Genomic DNA, 22,408 nt, shown 5'->3' on the forward strand with positions numbered 1-22,408 from the left:
AAATAAGAAGGACACGAACAAATGGAAAAACATTCCGTACTCATGGATAGGAAGAATGAATATCATGAAAATGACACTGCCCAAAGTAATTTATAAATTCAATTCTATTCCTATTAAACTACCATTGACATTCTTCACAGAATTAGAAAAAACTACTTTAAAATTCATATGGAACCAAAAAAGAGCCCATATAGCCAAGACAATCCTAAGCAAAAAGAACAAAGCTGGAGGCACCATGCTACCTGACTTCAAACTATACTACAAGGCTACAGTAACTGAAACAGCGTGGTACTGGTACAAAAACAGACACATAAACCAATGGAATGGAATAGAGATCTCAGACATAAGACCGCACATCTACAACCATCTGATCTTTGACAAACTTGACAAAAACAAGCAATGGGGAAAAGATTCCCTATTTAATACATTATGCTGGGAAAACTGACTAGCCATATGCAGAAAATTGAAACTGGACCCCTTCCTTACACCTTATACAAAAATTAACTCAAGATGGATTAAAGACTTAAATGTAAAACCTAAAACTATAAAAACTCTAGAAGAAAATCTAGGCAATACCATTCATGACATAGGCACAGGCAAAGATTTCATGACAAAAAGGTCAAATGCAATTGCAACGAAAGCAAAAATTGACAAATGGGATCTAATTTAACTAAAGACCTTCTGCACAACAAAAGAAACTATCATCAGAGTGAACAGACAACCTACAGAATGGGAGAAAATTTTTGTACTCTATCCATCTGACAAAGATCTAATATGCAAAATCTACAAGGAACTTAAACAAATTTGCAAGAAAAAAAACAAACAACCCCATTAAAAAATGGGCAAGGGACATGAACAGACACTTCTCAAAAGAAGACATACATGCAGCCAATAAACATATGCAGGAAAGCTCAACATCACTGATCATTAGAGAAATGCAAATCAAAATGAGATTCCATCTCATGAAATCACAATGAGATACCATCTCACGCCAGTCAGGATGGTAATTATTCAAAAGTCAAGGAACAACAGATGCTGGTGAGGCTGTGGAGAAATAGGAACGCTTTTACACTGTTGGTGGGAATGTAAATTAGTTCATTCTTCCATTGTGGAAGACAATGTGGCAATTCTTCCTCAAAGACCTAGAACCAGAAATACGATTTGACCCAGCAGTCCCATTGCTGGGTATATACCCAAAGGGATATAAATCATTCTGTTATAAAGATACATGCACAAGTATGTTCACTGCAGCACTATTCACAATTGCAGAGAGATGGAATCACTCTAAATGCCCATCAGCGATAGACTGGATAAAGAAAATGCGGTCCATATACACCATGGAATACTGTGCAACCATAAAAAGGAATGAGATCATGTCCTTTGCAGGGACATGGGTGGAGCTAGAAGCCATTATCCTCAGCAAACTAATTTAGGAACAGAAAACCAAATGCCGCATGTTCTCACTTATAAGTGGGAGCGGAACAATGAGAACACATGGACACAGGGAGGGGAACAACACACACTGGGGCCTATTGGGCATTCGAGGGGAGGGAGAGCATCAGGATAAATAGTTAATGCATGTGGGGCTGAATACCTAGGTGATGGGTTGATAGGTGCAGCAAACCACCATGGCACACGTTTACCTATGCAACAAACCTGCACGTCCTGCACATGTATCCTGGAACTTAAAATAAAAATTAAAAAAAAGAATGTGAAGGTTTAAGGGACTAGACACGCCTCCAGTCCTTTTCAGAAAAAGAGGGGGCATCAGTCATCTATAAAGAACCTGCACTGGGGGCCACAGAGCTGGATTTAACCCCTGCTCTGCTCCCTGTCCTGTGTCAGCCTCTTAGTCCAGTAGAGCCTCAATTTCCTCATCTTCACAATGCCGACCTTCCAGCGTTCTATTCTGTGATTTGTAAGCCTCCCCTCCCCTCCCCTCCCCTCCCTTCCGCTCTCCTTTCCTTTCCTTGTTTTAAACATACGGTCTCACTGTCACCCAGGCTGGAATGCAGTGGCACGGTCACAGCTCACTGCAGCCTTGACTTCCTAGGCTCAAGCAATCCTCCCACCTCAGCTTCCCCAGGAGCTGGGACCACAGGCATGTGCCCCCATGCCCAGCTAATTTTTTATTTTATTTTTTTAAGAGACAAGGTCTCACTATGTTGCTGGTCTCCAACTCCTGGCCTCAAGTAATCCTCCCACCTCAGCCTCCCACAGTGTTGGGGTTACAGCCATGAGCCACTGGGCCTGGCCTGTAAGCCTTTTCTTCAAACACTCAAGCATGAATCCATGAAAGAGGCCATGAGCCCCCCTCCATGGTTTGCTGGCAGTGCTCTCTTTGAGCTGAAGCCCAGGACACTCATGTCTGCCTACTTCACCCACTTCTCTTTCTTCTCCTTAAAACTACTCCTGGGACTGCAAACGAGGATAGTTTTTTCTCTTATGTCATATTTACTCCCTACCATCAAGCAACAAACTTCACTGACATCAGAGGAAAGTTTTGTGAGTACAGTAGGCCGGTTACCATCTCTTCCCTGCTCTCCCTGGGTCCACGTTCCGCCCTTCTCTGTCTAGTCCTGTGTCCCAGGAGGCTGCATCGCTGGGCTCCCTCTATCCCTGGCTCTATCAGGATTGGTCAGCGGGAGGTACTGGCATGAGATTGGCAGGCTGGAGGACACGGCTAGCCCTTCTCTTGAACATATATGTGAGTGCACATGCCTGAACATGACCATCCATTCCAGCTGTCACAGATTCTAGGTGTCTTAGCTCACATGTCTTTAAACACACAGTGCCCCTTCAGTGGGTTGTGTGATGCTATGTAAAATCAGGGAAACGGGGCTGTTTCTGAGTAAGCTACAAGACCTCAGTCTCCAAACACAAATGGTCTCCACAGGGACTAACAAGAAATTGTTGACATCGTCAAGCACAAAGCTGCCTTGAAGACTCTAGGGAACTGAGTGGCTCCTCTGATTTGGTTAAACCTGGTGAAAATATCTTACCATAATGACAGAATAGTCTTCTAGACTTAATCACATTGTTTGGATCTGTTCACCATGTGTCTCTCCCACTAGACTACAAACTCCTAGAAGGCAGGAGCTGATTCTTACTCAATTCTGAATTGTCAGCACCTAAAATTCCCTAGGACATAATGGGTATTTAATTAAATGTTTATCAAGGTTAAAAGAAAATTAAAGTGTGGCACAGTGGCTCACGCCTGTAATCCCAACACTTTAGGAGGCTGAGTTGGGAGAATTGCTTGACGCCAAAAGTTCAAGACCAGCCTGGGCAACATAGTGAGATTCTGTCTCTACAAAAATTTTATTTTAAAATTAGCCTGGTGTAGTGGCACGTGGCTGTAATCCCAGCTACTCCAGAAGCTGAGGCAGAAGGACCACTTGAGCCCAGGAGTTCGACACTGCAATGCCCTATGATTGCACCCCTGCATTTCAGCCTGGGCAACGGAGTGAGACCCAGATTCTAAAAATTGCACACATTGGCTGGGCGCTGTGGATCACCCCCGTAATCCCAGCACTTTGGGAGACCGAGGCAGGTGGATCACCTGAGGTCAGGCATTTGAGACCAGCCTGGCCAACATGGTGAAACCCCGTGTCTACTAAAAATACAAAAATTAAGGCTGGGCGCAATGGTGGACGCCTGTAATCCCAGCTACTCAGGAGGCTGAGGCAGGAGAATCGCTTGAACCCGGGAGGCGGAGGTTGCGGTGAGGTGAGATCACACCATTGCACTCCAGCCTGGGCAACAAGAGCGAAACTCCATCTCAAAAAAAAAAAAAAAAAAAAAATTAGCCAGGTGTGGTGGTGCAAACTATAATCCTAGCTACTCAGGAGGCTGAGGCAGAAGAATCGCTTGAACCAGGGAGGCAGAGGTTGCAGTGAGCCGAGATCATGCCACTGCACTCAAGCCTGGGCGACAGAGCAAGACTCCGTCTTCAAAACTAAAAAAAAAAAAATCCGGGTGCAGTGGCTGACACCTGTAATCCCAGCACTTTGGGAGGCCGAGGCGGGCAGATCACGAGGTCAGGAGATTGAGACCATCCTGGCTAACAGGGTGAAACCCCGTCTCTACTAAAAATACAAAAAAATTAGCCGGGCATGGTGACGGGCACCTGTAGTCCCAGCTACTCAGGAGGCTGAGGCAGGAGAATGGCGTGAACCCAGGAAGCGGAGCTTGCAGTGAGCCGAGATTGCGCCACTGCACTCTAGCCTGAGCGACAGAGTGAAATTCTGTCTCAAAAAAAAAAAAATTGTACACGTCACTAATGTTATATACCACCCCGATAACTGCCATCCGTCTTCCTCCATTCTGCTTCCAGAATGCAGGCAACCAGGCCTTCACTGTCCAGTGGGAACTGGAAGAATCCTCTACAGAACTGAGCCAGTTGTGTCAGTTTTCTATTGTGGAAAAACAAATCACTCTCAAACTTATTCACCCCAAACCTCAACGACATCATGATTCTGTTGGTCTGTTCGACCTAAGTGAGCATCTCCTCTTCCCTGTATGTTGCTCTCTAGTATGATTCACATGCTTGCCTTCAGCTGAGAGCCAGGCTGAGGCTGGAACATTCACAGTGGCCTTGCTCACGTGTCCAGCAGTTGGTGCTGGCTATGGACAGGGACATCTCTGGTCTCCTCCACACAGCCTCTCATCCTCCAGGGTCTCTCTCCACATGGTCTCTCCAACAGGAAAATCCACACTTCTTTACACAGAGGCGGACTTTTGAGATGCTGAAAACAGAAGTTATAATACCTGTGAAGCCTAGGACCAGAAGACATACAGTGTAATTTCCAACCCATTTTACTTGTCCAAGAAAGGTACAAAACCAGCTCAGATTCAAGATTCTGCCGATTGATGGGAAGAGTGGCACAGTCACATTGTAAGTGGGTGACCTTTGGACACCAGTCTAAGAGGAAAGACCTAACAATATTGATACCAGGGGTTCCCTAAGGAATTAGCTCAGCCATATTACCCACAACAAAGCCTGCTGTCAACCACCGCCCCCTACCCACTCACACATACACATACAGAGTTTCCAAGGATTTTAGTGCTCCACTTGTAAAGAGGGCATTCAAACAAAATACTGGACATCTGAAGAAAACTTCTAACATGAAAGACAGAAACACAAACGATCATTAAAGAACAAGTTAGAGGAAATAAATTATAAGGGGAAAAGGAATTTTTTTTTTTTTTTGAGACGGAGTCTTGCTCTGTCACCCAGGCTGGAGTGCAGTGGCATGATCTCGGCTCACTGCAACCTCCACCTCCTAGGTTCAAGCCATTCTCCTGCATCAGCCTCCCCAGTAGCTGGGATTACAGGTGGGCACTACCACACAGACAGCTAATTTTTTTATTTTTAGTAGAGAGAAGGTTTCACCATGTTGGTCAGGCTGGTCTTGAACTCCTGACCTCATGATTCGCCTGCCTCGGCCTCCCAAAGTGTTGGGATTACAAGCATGAGCCACCGCGCCTGGCAGAGAAGGAAATATTTTAATATTATCATTAGTCTTGAGAGAGAAGATATTGTATCCATGAAACAAGAGTAAGATCATTCAGAGAACTAATCAAAACTCTTGGATATTAAAAGCATCATAGTGGCCGGGCGCGGTGGCTCATGCCTGTAATCCCAGCACTTTGGGAGGCCAAGGCGGGCGGATCATGAGGTCAGGAGATCAAGACCATCCTGGCTAACACAGTGAAACCCCGTCTCTACTAAAAATACAAAAACAAAATTAGCCAGGCATGGTGGCAGGCGCCTGTAGTCCCAGCTACTTGGGAGGCTGGGGCAGAAGAATGGTGTGAACCCGGGAGGCAGAGCTTGCAGTGAGCCGAGATCGCACCACTGCACTCCAGACTGGGGGACAGAGCGAGACTCCGTCTCAAAAAACAAAAACAAACAAAAAAAATGCATCATAGTAGAAATGAAAATCTTAATAGAAGAACTGGAAAATAGTGAACAAAAAATAATGAACAAAAGTGGAGGAAACAGAAAAATAAATGAAAACTAGTAAAAAAATTAGAGGGCAAATTCAGGATGACCAACTTTCAATTAATAGGAGTTCTAGAAAGAAATAACAAACATGAAAGCAACAATATGAGAGGAAAGGACATTATCAAAAAAACAACACAAGAAAATTTATTCAAGCTGAAATACTTAGATTGTCAGGAAAAAAAGTGTAGGCCAATGTATAACATAATCTTGAAATGTCATTACACTGTGGACAAAATGAAGCCCTTATACCCTTGTAGAGAGAAAAACAATTGGTCTGTGTAAGGTGAATCAGGATTTATAATGACTTTGGACTTCTCAACAGCAATACTAGAATCCAAGAGGCAATTGAAAAATACCTACGAAATTTAGAGGTAAATTATTTCCAATTGCTGGGGGCAGTGACTCCTGCCTGTAATCCCAGCACTTTGGGAGGCCAAGGCTGATCACTTGAGGTCAGGAGTTCAAGACCAGCCTGGCCAACATGGTGAAACCCCATCTCTACTAAAAATACAAAAATTAGCCGGGCATGGTGGCAAGCACCTGTAATCCCAGCTATTTGGGAGGCTGAGGCAGGAGAATTGCTTAAACCAGGGAGGCAGAGGTTGCAGTGAGCCGAGATTGCACCATTGCACTCCAGCCTGGGCAAGAGAGCGAGACTCCGTCTCACAAATCAAAACAAAACAAAACAAAAAAATCTATTTCCAACCAAATTTTTTATTCATAGCCAAGCTATTAAGAAAGTATAAAAGAATGACATTTTCCTACATCCAGAACCTCAAAAAATTTGCATCCCATGCATCTTTTCTCAAAATCTTGTAGAAGATATTTTCTACCAGTAAATAGAAAATGTGGGATTCAAACAGAACAGAGGGGAGATAATTACCAGGATGATGGTGGGGAGATCCCTCCAGGCACCCATGCACTGGGTGTGAAGATAACTTTTCTACAGCTGGTCAGAAGGCCCATGAGAGCTGTCATTCACAAAGGTGAAACTGACAGGATGTCTCATGCACCTGAGTATCTTAAAAGAGAAATTAGACAATTGGTGCAGGACCCGAGGTTATATTAATAAGTATATTTAAAAATCAAGCAATAAAAATGACAACCATTAATTCTATGGGAAATAAAATATACAAAAAAGAAATTGTAGTATGTGGCTCAGCTGTGCATAACATGCACGTCACTGTGTGTGTGTGGTTTTTTTTTTTTTTGAGGCGGAGTCTCGCTCTGTCGCCCAGGCTGGAGTGCAGTGGCGCAATCTCGGCTCACTGCAAGCTCTGCCTCCCAGGTTCACGCCATTCTCCTACCTCAGCCTCCCAAGTAGCTGGGACTACAGGCGTCCGCCACCTCGCCCGGCTAATTTTTTGTATTTTTAGTAGAGACGGGATTTCACCATGTTAGCCAGGATGGTCTCGATCTCCTGACCTCGTGACCTGCCCGCCTTGGCCTCCCAAAGTGCTGGGATTACAGGCATGAGCCACCGTGCCCGGCCGTGTGTGTGTGTTTTATCTCGAATTTCTAGCGATTTGTAGTAAAAGAGCTGACAAAATAGATTAGTACCTCACAGTGCTGGAGCCAGATGTGTATTATCCTCGAGGGGCTACTGTACTTCAAAGAGGGAGGGAAAAAAAACTAGGCTTGAGAAGCTAAGGAAGGCTCCCTAGAGGATTTTTAGTGTTTTGATGTATCTTGGAGATTGGCCTATATACCTCCTAAAAATAAGCTCTCTGTAGCCAATGATACAATGTTTAAAATATGGCACATGCTGAACTCACAGTCTCTCTCATTTCAGAAAACAAATCTGCATGTGTGTTCTCTGAAGTTCTTCTTAGTGCGGCTCTTGATGCACTATATTTTGAATATTACCAAACCTGAGCTCTTTAAAAAAAAATACTGAGATGATTAAACACAAATGCTCATGTTAATGAATTAAGGCTAAAACCTAACTGTGCGCAATGCAAGATGATCAGCAGTTATGGGAAGATGTGCAAGCCCTGATAGGGAGCCTGGCTAGCATACAAAAGCTGTTCCAAAATGTAAAGGGAGGGAATAAAAATACAGAGCAAGGAAGAGTGGGTGGAGTGACAGAGTAGGCACAGACAGCAGGAAACATGGGAATGCTGAGACCACTGGCACCTGAGTCGTCATTAGACTTGCCTGTGGAGTTTGGACAAATACAGATTCTTGGGATCGATATTCCACAATTATTTAGGTTCAATTGTGTAGGTTTTGTCCCTAAAAGTAAGAGGTTTCCCCCAGTGCAGGGAGGATCAACCTTGCGTGGAAACCTGCCCTGGGTTCAGTTGGAAATGCACTAACATCGTCTGGAAAGACTGTTTTTCCACCTATTACTGGAAAAATTCACAAGAGGAGATCACACCACGCTTTGGAGAAGCCATTCCGTAGAAGACGTGTTAACTGGTTAACTGTAGTTTGCACACTAGTGTTGAGCTTGTAGAGGGTGAGAAACTCCTCTGCGTAGACTTTTTTTGGTGGTTTTAGTACATGTGGGAAGAGGCACCTCACTTGGACACACTTCATTTAAAAATAATATTTATTATGACTATAACCCTAATGGGCTTAGTTTTAAATGTTTCTGCATTCGGCCAAGTGGAGCCCAAGAAGCCAGAAGTCGCCCGGGGGAGCTGTCCGCGGTGCTGAACCCGGTAGCCGGCTTCAGCCTTTGACCTCCCCAGCAGGAAAGGGCCCTCGGTCCGCCCCCAAGCACCATTTTCCTTCGTGCTCCCACCTCCAGTGTCTTCCCTTCCCAGCGCTGCCAATGGCGAGGGCGGCACTGAGATTTTTGTCCTGGGCGGCAGACGACCTTGTGTTGCACTTCCTCCCCCGCCTTCTGCCTCTCCCGGGGCGGCGGCGGATGGGCGCGGAGGCGGATGGGCGCGGCTCCCTCCCCCACTCAGGCCTCTTCACGGGGCGGGGGGCCGGGTCCCCCAGTCCCCACCCGCGCCGTGTCCGGCTCCTCGCGTGCTCGCGACGGAGCCCTGAGCGCACTGGGTCCGCGTCCTGCGCGCCCCCTCACCACCTCCCCCGCACCTGCTCCTCCTCCTCGGTCCCGCCCAGCGCGCCAGCAGCCCGATCCCCAGTGCTGGGAGGAGAGAGGGGGCGCAGGCGGCGACACAAAGGGCGGAGCGGCGGGACCGGGGCCCCGGAGGCTGCGCGGCATGGACGCCGAGTACCCTGCCTTTGAGCCCCCGCTCTGCAGCGAGCTCAAGCACCTGTGCCGGCGGCTGCGGGAGGCGTACCGCGAGCTCAAGGAGGACCTCACGCCCTTCAAGGATGACCGCTACTACAGGTGGGCGCGGCGCGGGCAGCGGCGGGGCGGCCGGAGGCTTCCGGGCCGCAGTCCCCTCCGGGACCCCGGCGGCGCCCCGGCCTTGGCCTGGTCCCGCCGACGGCCGCCTCCGCCGGCCGGGCGCGGAGCCTACGGATGGGGACGGGGTCGGGGCGGGGATCTGGGAGGGACCAGGAAGGGGACGGGGAGCAGGGGTACTGGCAGCGGCGCGCAGGTTCCTGGATTCAGGGCAGCCCGGCGCCCCCGGGCGAAGGGCCGATTTCCGTTCAGCTGAAACCCGAGCCGAGGCTCCCGCCTCCCCGGAAAGGAGCTGCGGGTTGTAGCTCCTCCCTGCGCCCCGCGTCGTTCTCCCCCAGCGCCCGCCTCGCCGCCCCCGCTCGGGCCTCACGCGGCGGAGTCTGGGGAGGCGACCGCGCGCTCCGGCGTCGGGAGGAGGGTCTTGGCCGCAGCTCTGAGCGCCCTAGGCTTTGCAGGACGCCTCGGAGGCTGGGGCGCCGCCAAGGGCTGGGGGCGGACGGGCGCGGCGGGGAAGACGCCGCGGGGCGCCATGCGGGGACACGGCGCCTGGGAGCGGCTGTGTGGAACTTGTTTGCGTTCATCTCTGTCTCCCTCTTCAGCGGCCTAGGGGAGAGCGGTGGGGACTGCAGACCCTGGCGCCGGCACCCGCCCCCTTCCTCTCTGCGCTCTGCAGTTCGGAGGGGAAGGAAAGTCTGTTCACCGCCAATGGCCGATTTACCCAAAGGCTTGGCGGTGTCGGGACAGGACCCTATCGCGAGTCGGTAGAAGGCTCCCTCACCCCCACCTCAACCTTCCTCATCTGTTACATGGGAAGTCTGAACCAGAAGGTCTCAGAAAGCTGAGGTTTAATCATGATTTACTCACTCTGTGCTAAGGATGGCGAGGGTATCGCACTGCTATGGGGAACGGGTGGTCATTTTTCTAAGACCCATCCTGTGCTAATCATAGGAACATGCTCAGAAAAAGGTGTGTCACACTTATCCTCACATCTGTTAAAAAACCTAATGCCTTCCCACGGGCTAATCAGCAACGCAGCGGGACCGTGGTCGTGGTTACTGAGTGAAAAAGCCCATTTTAAACAAATGTAAAAAATCATGTGATGTAGCTTTGGGGCGAGCCTGGAAATCTGTCTGATGCAGCCTCCTGGAAGACCTGAGGGTATGGGAAAAGAACCCACAGTTTCATATCATACTTGTTAAATAAGATTATTTCCAATCTCCTTTTCTACTAGTCCCCCGTCCCCCGCCCCCTACTCTGTTTTTTTTTTTTTCCTATTTATTTATTTATTGAGACAGAGTCTTGCCCTGTCGCCCAGGCTGGAGTGCAGTGGTGCAATCTTGGCTCACTGCATCCTCCACTTCCCTGGCTCAACCAAGCAATCCTTCTACCTCAGCCTCCTGAGTAGCTGGGACCACAGGCCTGTGCCCCATCACCTAATTTTTGTATTTTTTTTAGAGATGGAATCTCCCTGTATTGCCCAGGCTGGTCTCAAACTCCTGGGCTCAAGTGATGCTCCCACCTTGGCCTCCCAAAGTACTGAGATTACAGGCGTGAGCCACCATGCCTGGCCTTTTTTTTTTTTTTTTTTTCCTGTATTTTCTTTTCTTGGGAATATTTCTTTGGCAACACAGCTAGTGAAAGTGGAATGATCACAGTGCAAATAGCCGAGAAGAGAACACACCCCAGTGGTTAATTTCCATCTTTATTCATTGACCAATGTATTCACCTGGTAGTTACTGAGCATTTTTTATGTTCCTGCTGTTGTTCTAGGCGTTGTGAATACAGCGGTGAGCAAGACAGGGTCTCTGCTGTCCTGGGGCTTACAGATAATAAACCAAGTGACATGAGAGAGTGACAGGGTACTGCCACACAGAGGGTAGTCAGGTGAGGCTCATCTTGAAGGTGACATTTGTCTGAGAACTGAAAAATGAGGAGCTAACCAGACAAGGAGGCAGGGAGGAAAGTCCCAGAAGAGGAAGGAGTATTGCAAAGTCCCTGAGGCCATAAAAACATGAAATGTTCAAGGCACAGATGGAAGACCAGCGAGCCTGGAGCACTGTAGTCAGAGAGAGAGGCTGGGCCAGGCCCTGAAGACCCTTGAAGGTCAGACTAAGGAATGTGGATTTCACTGGGACTGCAGTGTGAAGCCACTAGAGGATTTTACACGGGACAAGTGACATCAGCAATTTGGCTGCCTGTACTACAGCAAGCATTTGAGTCTTTGCTCCAGGAGCCACTTCCTTAGTTGAGTTGGAGCTTGAAGACAGATTCACAGCGGTTGGAAGTGATCAGTGATGGATTCTGCCCCGCCCCCCGCCATGAGCACAAGTTGACTGCAGAGTACTTTACAATATTTTGTATAGACAGGGCAGTTAGGCTGAATCACAAAGTCTGTTTTATAGTGAGAAGATGTTTTAGATCACTGAACTATCTTCAGTAGCTCCATTGAATTTTTATATCAATGGATTGTTGCTGTACAAAACTAGGTGAAATACTCGGGTTTCTAAGTTGGGAAGCTGCTAGTTACAGCTCCACATCTGTCTAGCTGGAAGGTGAAATTGCTACTGTGATTTTGGCTCCTTCTCTTCTCACCATCTTCATTTCCTTATTGGTGATTTATGAGTAAAACGCACCAGCTCTTTCCCCTGGAGGACCAGGGACTCACCTCACGTGGTTGGCAGTTTTCTCATAACAGGGCGAAGCAAAGAACACAGCTGCTAAAGCTCCGTTTACAAAACATGATTGGCCCCTCTGTTCAGCAGCATGGCTGTTTGCATATTTGCTACATAATTTGGCATCAGTGAAGAGCTGCAGCTATGTGATCAAAGGACTCATGGCGATTTTCACAAAATGAGAGGTGACAGTTGTATTGCCTGTCAGGAGAGGGAAGGTGGTAAAACAATAGGCCAGGGATCTGAAATCCTGGTTCTAGCCGCAGTTCCACTCCTTGCTAACTCCCCGGCCTTGGGGGGAGTTAATTGCATTTCACTGGACAATCCGTTTCCACATCAGGATAAAGAAACCCTCTTCACACGGATTTTCATAAGACTCAGACACTTTATGAAGAGAGCACTAAAGATGTTTTCAGATACACACAACAGAAAAACCACAGCGAACCAGTCTAAACAATAAGGGAATGAATTGGGTTGCTGATTCAGCAGCTTAATGATGTAATCAAGTTCTTTCTTTTTAACTTGATAGCAATTGGCTGCTGATAATCATTTGGGCTATTGCTTCTCATTCATATTCATGGGGGAAACTGGCTGGCTTTCTATGACTGTCTCTAAAAGAAAAAGAATAACTTGAAGTCTACAGAAAACTCCTTGAATCTCCGTATCTACACCCCACCAAAATGGTAACAAGGACGTGGAATGTTCACGCACTGCGGATGGGAGGGTAAATTGCTATAATCATTATGGAAAACCACTTGGCAAGCAGCTACTGAAGTTGAACATACACATTTCCTCAGGCCCAGCATTTGCTGTCGGGTATATGCCCTGCAGAAATGCATACATGGGGCCATCAGAAGACATGTACTAAAAAGTGTTCATAACAGCACAAGTTGTAATACTCCTAAACTGGAAAGTAGCCAGATACTAAAAAATAGTAGAATGGACAAAGGTAGCAGGGTGCGGTGGCTCGTGCCTGTAATCCCAGCACTTTGGGAGGCCAAGGTAGGCAGATCACTTGAGCCCAGGAATTGGAGACCAGCCTGAGCAACGTAGTGAAAGCCCATCTCTACAAAAAATACAAAAGTTAGCTGGGCGTGGTGGTGCATGCCTGTGATCCCAGTTACTTCGGAGGCTGAGGCACGAGAATCGCTTGAACCCTGGGGGAATTGGTAAGATCAGGATTTGCAGTGCTGGCTGCACATCAGAATCATCTGAAGGAGCTGTTTCTTTTTTTTTGAGAGAGAGAGTCTCACCCCTGTCACCAAGGCTGGAGTGCAGTGGTGTGGTCATGGCTCACTGCAGCCTTGACCTCCTGGACTCCTCTCCCGCAGCCTCCCAGGTAGCTGGTACTACAGGCATGCGCCACCATACCCAACTAATATTTTTGTTCATTTGAATTTTTTCGTAGAGACGAGGTCTCACTATGTTGCCCAGGCTGGTTTTGAACTTCTGAGCTCAAGGATGTGAGGCAGCTTTTAAAAACAAAGATGCCCAGGTCCCACCCTTGAGGATTCTAATGTAATTGACCTGGGCTGGATCTCTGCCAGGATGGAGAGCCATGAGGGGTGAGTGAAATATCTTACAGCAGGCTGGGCGCGGTGGCTCATGCCTGTAATCCTAGCACTTTGGGATGCTGATGGGGGCGGATCACTTGAGGTCAGGAGTTCGAGACCAGCCTGGCCAACATGGCGAAACCCCGTCTCTACTAAAAAATACAAAAATTAGCAGGGCGTGATGGCGGGCACCTGTAATCCCAGTTACTCAGGAGGCTGAGGCAGGAGAATCGCTTGAACCAGGGAGGCAGAGGTTGCAGTGAGTTGAGATCATGCCATTGCACTCCAGCCTGGGCGACAAGAGCGAGACTCCATCTCAAAAAACAAAAAAACAAAAAACAAAACACAAAAGAATTATCTTAGAGCAGCAGGTGGAGGCACCCTGGGGCACCCATCTCCTTCTCTGATGGATTTTCTAATGGGTGGCAGTATTGGCAGCCAGGCGCCACGTCTCCCTCTCCCCACACAAAGCTCAGTGACTGCTGTCAGCTCACCTTGGCTCATGCTCCGTTTCCACGCCTCCAGGCTGGCCAACCTTCCTTTCTGCTTTGACACCTTTGATCAGGTTACATTCAGGTTTAAAGGTCTGGGAGCCATGTTTTTTATTTAAGGCCAACGTTATTTCCTGATGCATCTGTACTGATTTTGATGTAAGCATATCAGAGGGCCTCATCTTTTCTCCTTGTTTTCAAGTTATTGGGTACACCTCAGTGTAACTATTGACTGACAACTCTCTCTGCCTTTTGTTTCTTTTTTTGGTGGGAGGAGACAGTGAGTGTCCCTGATGAGACTGGGATTTTATCTTTTTTTTTTTTTTTTTGAGATGGAGTCTTGCTCTGTTACTAAAGGCTGGAGTGCAGTGGCCTGATCTCAGCTCATTGCAACCTCCACCTCCCGGGTTCAAGCGATTCTCCTGGCTCAGCCTCCCAAGTAGCTGAGATTACAGGCATGCGCCACTATGCTTGGCTAATTTTTTTTTTTTTTAGTAGAGATGGGGCTTCATCATGATGCCCAGGCTGGTCTCGAACTCCTGACCTCAAGCGATCCACCCACCTTGGCCTCCCAAATTGCAGGGATTACAAGTGTGAGCCACCGCACCTGGCCTAGATATTCTTTTAATCACACAGCCAGAGGCTAACATATTCTGAATCTCACATATAGTATTGGGCATATTTATGTCTATAATGGACATCTCTTGAATTATATTTTGTCAGATACTAAAGTTGTTACTCCGTTATTGAGTCCTTACTATGTACTGAGTACTGGACCAAGTGTTTACATGCATCATCTTATATAATCTTCCCAACAACCCTCAGAGGAAAATGAAGTCTAGCAAGACCAAGTAACTTGTTCGAGGTTGCACTTTAGAACCAGAATTCAAACCCAAGTCTGTATCGTATGCACTTACCAGAGCTCTTCCTGGTGGTTACCTAGGCTTAATTATGTCTTTGTATACCTTGGGGTAAGCGGAGCTATTGCCCATACAGCAGAGTGTGGGTTTCTTTTTGTTGTTTGTTTTTGAGGCAGAGTCTTGCTCTGTTGCCCAGGCTAGAATGCAGTGACGTGACCTCAGCTCACTACAACCTGCACCTCCTGGGTTCAAGCAATTCTTGTGCCTCAGCCTCCTGAGTAGCTGGGACTACGTGCATGGACCACCACACCTGGCTAATTTTTGTATTTTTAGTAGAGAAGGGGTTTCACCATGTTGGCCAGGCTGGTCTCGAACTGCTGACTTCGGAATCCGCCTGCCTCGGCCTCCAGAGTGGTTTTTTTTGTTTGTTTGTTTTTGTTTTTGTTTTTGTTTTGAGACAGAGTTTTGCTTAGTCACCCAGGCTGGAGTGCAGTGGCGCGATCTCAGCTCACTGCAACCTCCACCTCCCAGGTTCAAATGATTCTCCTGCTTCAGCCTCCCGAGTAGCTGGGACTACAGGTGTGTGCCACCACGCCTGTCTAATTTTTTGTATTTTTAGTAGAGATGAGGTTTTACCATGTTAGCCAGGATAGTTTCGATCTCCTGACCTCGTGGTCTGCTTGCCTCAGCCTCCCAAAGTGGTGGGATTACAGGCGTGAGCCACCTCACCTGGCCTCAGAGTATGTTTATTTAAGCCACATCTCGCTCTGAATTGAGAGGAAAAAATAAAGATACAATTTCCTGGATAGCAGAGCAGGTATAAGCATCCCATCTGTTCTTCCTGGTCATCATCCGGCTGGAAGGATGACTCAGTTCTGGCAACTGAAAGACCATCCTTTGCCAGAGGAGGACAGGCCTCAAGTCTGGTGGAACAACTGAAGCTTGAAGTGGACCTCGTTCCCCAGATATGGAAGCTGGGGCTCTGGAGCCGCCTTCTAGGGCCGCAGTAAGAAAACACCACAGCCTGCAGGGCTCAAGCAACAGGGGTGTATCGTCTCCTGGTTCTAAGGCCAGAAGTCCGAAATCCAGGTGTTGGCAGAGTTGGCTCCTCCTGAGGGACATTCTGTCCCAGGCCTTTTCTCCAGCTTCTGGTAGCTTCAGGCTTGGCTTGTAGATGTCTGTCATCTCCCTGTGTCTTCACATTGTCTTCTTTCTACGTGCGTTTGTGTCCAAATCTCCCCTTTTTATAAGGACATCAGTCACACTGGATTTAGGGCCTGCCTTAATGACCTCATTTTAGCTTGCTCGTCTGCCAAGGCCTTATCACCAAATAAGGCCACGTTCACAGGCACTGGGTGTTAGGACTTCAGCATCTTTTTGGGGACACAAGCCACACCATAACAGGCTTTCCTTGAAAAGAACAGCTCATGTGTTGATACAGGGCTATGGATTTTGGCTCCTCTCTGCCAATATTTTCTGAGCGTAGCAGCCGAATGCTTGATGAACAAGAGTCAGGAGGACTGGGCAGGTCCTGGCTTAGATCGGCTGCTGTGCTTATTGGAAATCGGGTCTGCACATCTTATAGGATGATCTCAGATCCCTCCTGGCTCTAAACGGAGAGAGCAGACTGATAGTGCAGCTGTGTCTGGATCAGGGTGGCTCCGTCTCCCTGGCAGAGGTGTCTGAAACCTTCACTGTGTCACCTGAGTTGCCTGAGGTTTCTCAGGTGCAAATTGGAGAGGGTGTGTGTGTGTGTGTGTGTGTGTGTGTGTGTGTGTGTGTGTGTGTGTTGGAGTGAGGGAGAGTATGCAATGAAGGCAGAGGAAACAGGCTCTGGCCTAGCTCAGGAGCTGTTCGGTCAGAGTTATGGTGCTCAGCGCATCCTGGCTTGAAAGTCTAGTGTTCCAGGAAACCCCTACGTCCCAGAAAAATCAGGATGGTTGGTCAACCTAAAGGTGGATCAGGACACAAGGAGTCACTCCAGGTTAAGCCAGGCTGGGTGAGGCAGGGTTGGAGACTCAAGGCAGATGAGCCGTCTGCTGGGGTAGTGTGTGTGTGCTGGGGTATCACGGTCACGTAGCGGGCAGAAGGCGGCTGAAAGCTAGCTGAACACTGCAGAAAGGGATGGGGTGCTCATTTTCCCAATTTCTTCAGCCTCAGTGGCATTCCCTTCCATGAGTCTCAGGGCAAACCCCTGAGCTCTTGCGCTCTGGGGTCTTGGTCTTCCCGCCTTCCTTCCAGCTGGCTGGTTCTCTTGCTCTTCTTGGCTCAGTCCTCATCACCCCCTCCCCTGCTCAATGGACAGCTCCCTGTAAGGCCTGCCCACGGCCTCAGGGCTGTGCTTCTCAGAGAACTCCCTCCTGCTCTTTTTATAACAGGGACTATGTTGTAGTCCCTCTTTTCCTATCCCGAAATGAAATTCCTTGAGAACGTCATACATGCTTCCATAACTTAAAAAAATTAAATTACCCTAAATGTCTTCTAAACAAGCAATGAAAGAAAAGTAATTTATAAGAAATAGCATGCATTTCAACGTGAAAATGCCCTGGCAAGACTACCCTAAAAGGAAAACGCCCCGGGGTGACGGTTTAGGAAGCTGGCACCTTAGAGCCGCACAGGGAGAGGATGCTGCCCACCGCTCAGGGGCCAGGCAGCTCTCCAGGCCCCGTTCCCCTGCGGCTTGCTCTGCCGTGGGCTGCAGGGCACTGCTATGCCTACTCCGAACGTTTCTGCACCAGCGTTCCCGCTACACCCCCCTTTCTTCCTTACCCCATGTTTACTGGAGTTGTGAGGTTTAGGCCACACTTAGGAAATCAGGACAAAGCCCCATGGTTCTGCATGTTCAAGGCTATAGCAGAGGATTTATTTGTGACCCTGGGACCCACAACGGCACAGAATCATCACGTGCCTGGGACTGGCCTCCCCTGGCCTTGTCCTGACTTGGAAAGTCGTGGCAAATGACGGATCTCGCTGGAGCAGCGCTTGTTTTGCTACGTAGGAAGCAGCTTGAGCGAAGGGCTGATCGCCTGCCTCTGGGAGCAGAGCTCTGAAGGCGTGAGGCAGGCTCGTCATGAGCAACGCCGCCCGCTTTTCCAGCTGCTGTGGGATGCAGGGGCACGTGGCGGGTGGGCGTTGTCCTGCCTTCTCTGCCTCCTGGGGCATGAAGGAACCGAACAGAACTTGGAAACATGCTGTAAGGGGGCATAGCTGCACTCTTTCCATTCTTTTTTAGTTTTTTTATTTTGGTGGTGGTTGTCTTGTTTTTTAGAGACGGGGTCTCGCTACGTTGCCCAGGTTGGAGTGCAGTGGCTCCTCATAGTGCAGTCATGGTGCACTACAGCCTCGAACTTCTGGGCTCAAGTGATTCTGATTCTCCCACCTCAGCCTCCTGAATAACTGGGGCTCTGGCTTCCCATTCTTTTTTTTTTTTTTTTTTTTTGAGACGGAGTCTCGCTCTGTCGCCCAGGCTGGAGTGCAGTGGCGCGATCTCGGCTCACTGCAAGCTCCGCCTCCTGGGTTCACGCCATTCTCCTGCCTCAGCCTCCCGAGTAGCTGGGACTACAGGCGCCCGCCACCACGCTCGGCTAATTTTTAGTATTTTTAGTAGAGACGGGGTTTCACCGTGTTAGCCAGGATGGACTCGATCTCCTGACCTCGTGATCCACCCGCCTCGGCCTCCCAAAGTGCTGGGATTACAGGCGTGAGCCACCGTGCCCGGCCCCCATTCTTTTTAATACACCCCCATGGCTAGGAAAGTGCCCTCTGTGCTGTGTTTGTTCATGGTGGAGTACATCCAGCAAAGTAATCTTGGTTGTTTACTGTTGACTTTCAGCCTTCAAGTCTTGTCAGGACTTAAAGACGGAGTTTTGCTCGTAAGTGAAGATAATGACCAGTTTCCCTGGCTCATCTATCTGGCATGACCAGGGCAGTGTTTCTGATGTGTAAACCCATGCTCTTCGGTGAACAGAGCCCCCCGTTTAGGATTCAGGCTGACAGAGATTACTTCCTATTCCATCTGGAAAGGTCGAGCATGCTCCTGCCTCGTGGTGACAAGCTGGGAGCTCCAGAACCCGTGTTCTTCCAGTGGAGACTGTCCTCAGCTTCTGCAAGCGGAAATGCAAAACCAAATACCCTCCCCTCAGGCTGCAGTAGGAATGAGAACATATTAGAACTTTGCTATAGTTCTCATCATTGGCAGCTATGTCAGGGACAGCTAGAGGCATTGATAGTCACTTTATAAAGATATGGCACTACAGCATTTAAGACCATTGGTTGCAAGTATTAGTTTCAGCCAAAAAGGGTAAACATGACGAGAATACAGGGATCATTCACAGACCAAAGGGCAAAAATAGAACTGAACCCGAGGAAGGAGCTGGAGCTGAAACTGAACCCCAGGAAGGAGTTGGAGCTGAAACTGAACCCCAGGAAGGAGTTGGAGCTGAAACTGAACCCCAGGAAGGAGCTGATGTGGCATGGATTCCATGGGTTCATCTTCTAGATCTCTCTTGCCAATGCCCTGAACTGTGGGTTATCAAATTTACTGTACATTAGAATCCCTTAGGGAGCTTTAAAAATACTGATGTCAGCCAGGCGCGATGGCTCACACCTGTAATCCCAGCACTTTGGGAGGCCCAGGTAGGCAGATCACAAGGGTCAGGAGTTCGAGACCAGCCTGGCCAATATGGTGTGAAACCCCATCTCTACTAAAAATACAAAAATTAGCAGGGCATGGTGGTGGGCGCCTGTAGTCCCAGCTGCTTGTGAGGCTGAGGCAGGAGAATCATTTGAACCCGGGAGGTGGAGGTTGCAGTGAGCCGAGATTGCGCCACTGCACTCCAGCCTGGGCGACAGAGCGAGACTCCATCTCAAAAAGAAAAACAAACAAATAAAAAATACTGATGCCAGCTGGGCGCAGTGGCTCACGCCTGTAATCCCAGCACTTTGGGAGGCTGAGGTGGGCAGATTGCTTGAGCCCAGGGGTTCCATGCCAGCCTGGACAACATGGCGACGCTTCATCTCTACAAAAAACACAGGAATTAGCTGGCCGTGGTGGCATGTGCCTGTAGTCCCAGCTACTTAGGAAGCTGAGGTGGGAGGGTTATCTGAGCCTGGGAACTCGAGGCTGCAGTGAACCGTGATTGTGCCACTGCACTTCAGCCTGGGCAACAGAGTGAGACCCTGTCTCTAAATAAATAAATACAGAAATACGGACGCCTAAGCCCTGCTTCAGATCTGCCTCAGTTGGTTTGGGGTTCAGCCTGAGCACTGGGTTTTTTTTAAAGCTCCCCAGGTGATTCCAGCTTCTGCAGATACTGAGACCCACTGTCTTCAACTAGTTTGCTTCTCTGTCTTTTCGTCTCGTCTGTCCTGGGGCCCCCAATCTCTGATCAGTACAAATACTCTCATGCTTACGCCACCCATTCAGCAGGAGGAAAGTGCCACCAGGCAGGCGCTCGTGGAAGTCACCACTGACACAGGGTCTCCCCTCTCAGCTGGGGCCTCAGCGAAGCCCTGAAATCCTGCTAGCTTTTCCCAGGCTGCTCATTTCTCCAGACTTTGTAACAACGATTCCAGACCTTCTCCACCTCTTTGCGCTGGATCTAGTTGACAGGCCCCCCAGTCCCCCTTGGTCCTGCCCATATCCACCTCCCGTCTCCCACCCTGCCCCCGGGCCACTGGTCCCTGGCCTTGCCTCCCAACCTGACCTCCTGGTGCAGGCCCCAGAGGTTGCGGTGAGTCGATATCACGCCATTGCACTCCGGCCTGGGCAACAAGAGCAAAACTCTGTCTCAAAAAAAAAAAAAAAAAAAAAAAAAAGTCCTGACAAATAAGTTGGTGAAAGCCATGGAGAGAAGCAGTTCCCAGCCTCTGCCCCTTCCACCCCACAGACCAAAGAGCTGCTTTGGTGCTGACTGACATGGGGGCTCCTTCGCCCCACACTGACTGAACTGGCAGCCACGGGCCTGGCTCCCCAGGGCTGCTTGAGGGCCAGGTAACATCACCTGGATGTGTAGGTCAGACTTTGGCCAAGGGTGACAGTGACTAGACAGAGCTAACAGATTGTTTCCAAACACAGTAGTTTGGAAATAAACCAGCCGTGTTTGTCCTGAAGCTCTGGCCCACGTGCACCCTCTGAAATGTACTCTCCGACCTCCTGTCTGACTCCATCCTCTCTCCTTCTTTCCCTGGGATTGTACCACTCCTAGTAAAATTGACATGGAAACTGTTGCTCTAGGTTCTGTGTTTGAGGGAACCCAGCTGCTAAGACATTCTTTAAATGTTGAGATAATCTTGCCCGGTAACTCATAGAAAAACATGGGCCAGAAGGAGGGTGGCCAACGATCCTGGTTTGTCTGGGACTGAGGGCGTCTTCGGGACAGGGACTTTCAGTGCTCATACTTGGAAAGTCTCAGGCAAACCAGAATCAGCCGGTTGCTCTGGCCAGGTGGCAGGAATGCTCTCAGCTGCCACCTCCAGTCCTGCGCTCACTGGCCCTCCAGCTCTCTTTCCTTGTTCCAAGGGATGGTGCCCTCATTCTCTAAACAATGAGGAAATGGGTGTCTTATTGTGAGGCAGCCAGCAAGCCCAGGGCAGTCATTTGTTCAACACAGGGGCTTGGTGTCTTTCTCTACCAGGCTGGGTGCCAGGTCCTGGAAAGAGGAGGACGAATAAAGGCTTGCACGGTGAATTCGTAGGAGACAATGATGGAGAGGCGCTGCTCAAACATTGAAAATAAATTAAAATACATGTTTCAGTTTGATAGCTTGGGACTGATACTTAAAAACCAACCAAGGCAGAGAAGGTGAAGGGTGTTGGGAGGCTGGTGCCTCCTTCCTGGTCAGTACCCGGGGCTTGTGAGTGATGGCCTTGCTGTGCCAGAGAGGCAGGGAGGGGCCTGCTCTACTCACCAGGCTTTGTTATTGTAAATTCCAGAAACCCGCAGGGGCCACAGAAAATAGGGCATTTGCTTTAATGGTGGCAAAGGGGACAAAATGAGGGAATATGTGCACATTTCTTTTTTTTTTTTTTTTTTTTTTGAGACAGGGTCTCTCTCTGTTGCCCAGGCCGGAGCCCAGTGGCGCAATCACGGCTCACTGCAACCTCCGCCTCCCGGGTTCAAGCAATTCTTCTGCCTCAGCCTCCTGAGTAGCTGGGACTATAGGTGCGCCACTATGCCCGGCTGATTTTTGTATTTTTAGTAGAGACGGGGTTTCACCATATTGGCCAGGCTGGTCTTGAACTCCTGACGTCGTGATCCACCCGCCTTGGCCTCCCAAAGTACTGGGATCACAGGTGTGAGCCACCGTGCCCGGCCTACACTTCTTAACATATAGTAGTAGACTTTCAAGTGATTCAGAATGTTCTGTGCATGATTATCTCACCCTTGGAAATGAAGAAAGGAGAGAATGCAAACATGGTTGTTTACAGACTTCACGACTATGGTTGTGTCAGCCTAAATAACAGAGAGCGGCTCTCAAAAATAATATTTATTTG

At 48.9% G+C, this 22,408-nt stretch overlaps 1 protein-coding gene across 1 annotated transcript in view; it reads left to right on the forward strand.

The window, feature by feature from the left end:
- The first annotated feature begins 8,961 nt into the window (after positions 1-8,961).
- TMEM181 (transmembrane protein 181) overlaps positions 8,962-22,408 on the forward strand; it is a 100,587-nt gene continuing 87,140 nt past the window's right edge. Inside the window, exon 1 of the mRNA XM_004044884.5 lies at positions 8,962-9,320. Within this exon, the coding sequence (XP_004044932.4) occupies positions 9,190-9,320 (131 nt within the window). The 5' untranslated portion in view covers positions 8,962-9,189. The remainder of the gene's footprint in view (positions 9,321-22,408) is intronic.

The sequence above is a fragment of the Gorilla gorilla genome, chromosome 5 (assembly GCF_029281585.2).
Source record: "Gorilla gorilla gorilla isolate KB3781 chromosome 5, NHGRI_mGorGor1-v2.1_pri, whole genome shotgun sequence".
NCBI classification, from domain to species: domain Eukaryota; kingdom Metazoa; phylum Chordata; class Mammalia; order Primates; family Hominidae; genus Gorilla; species Gorilla gorilla.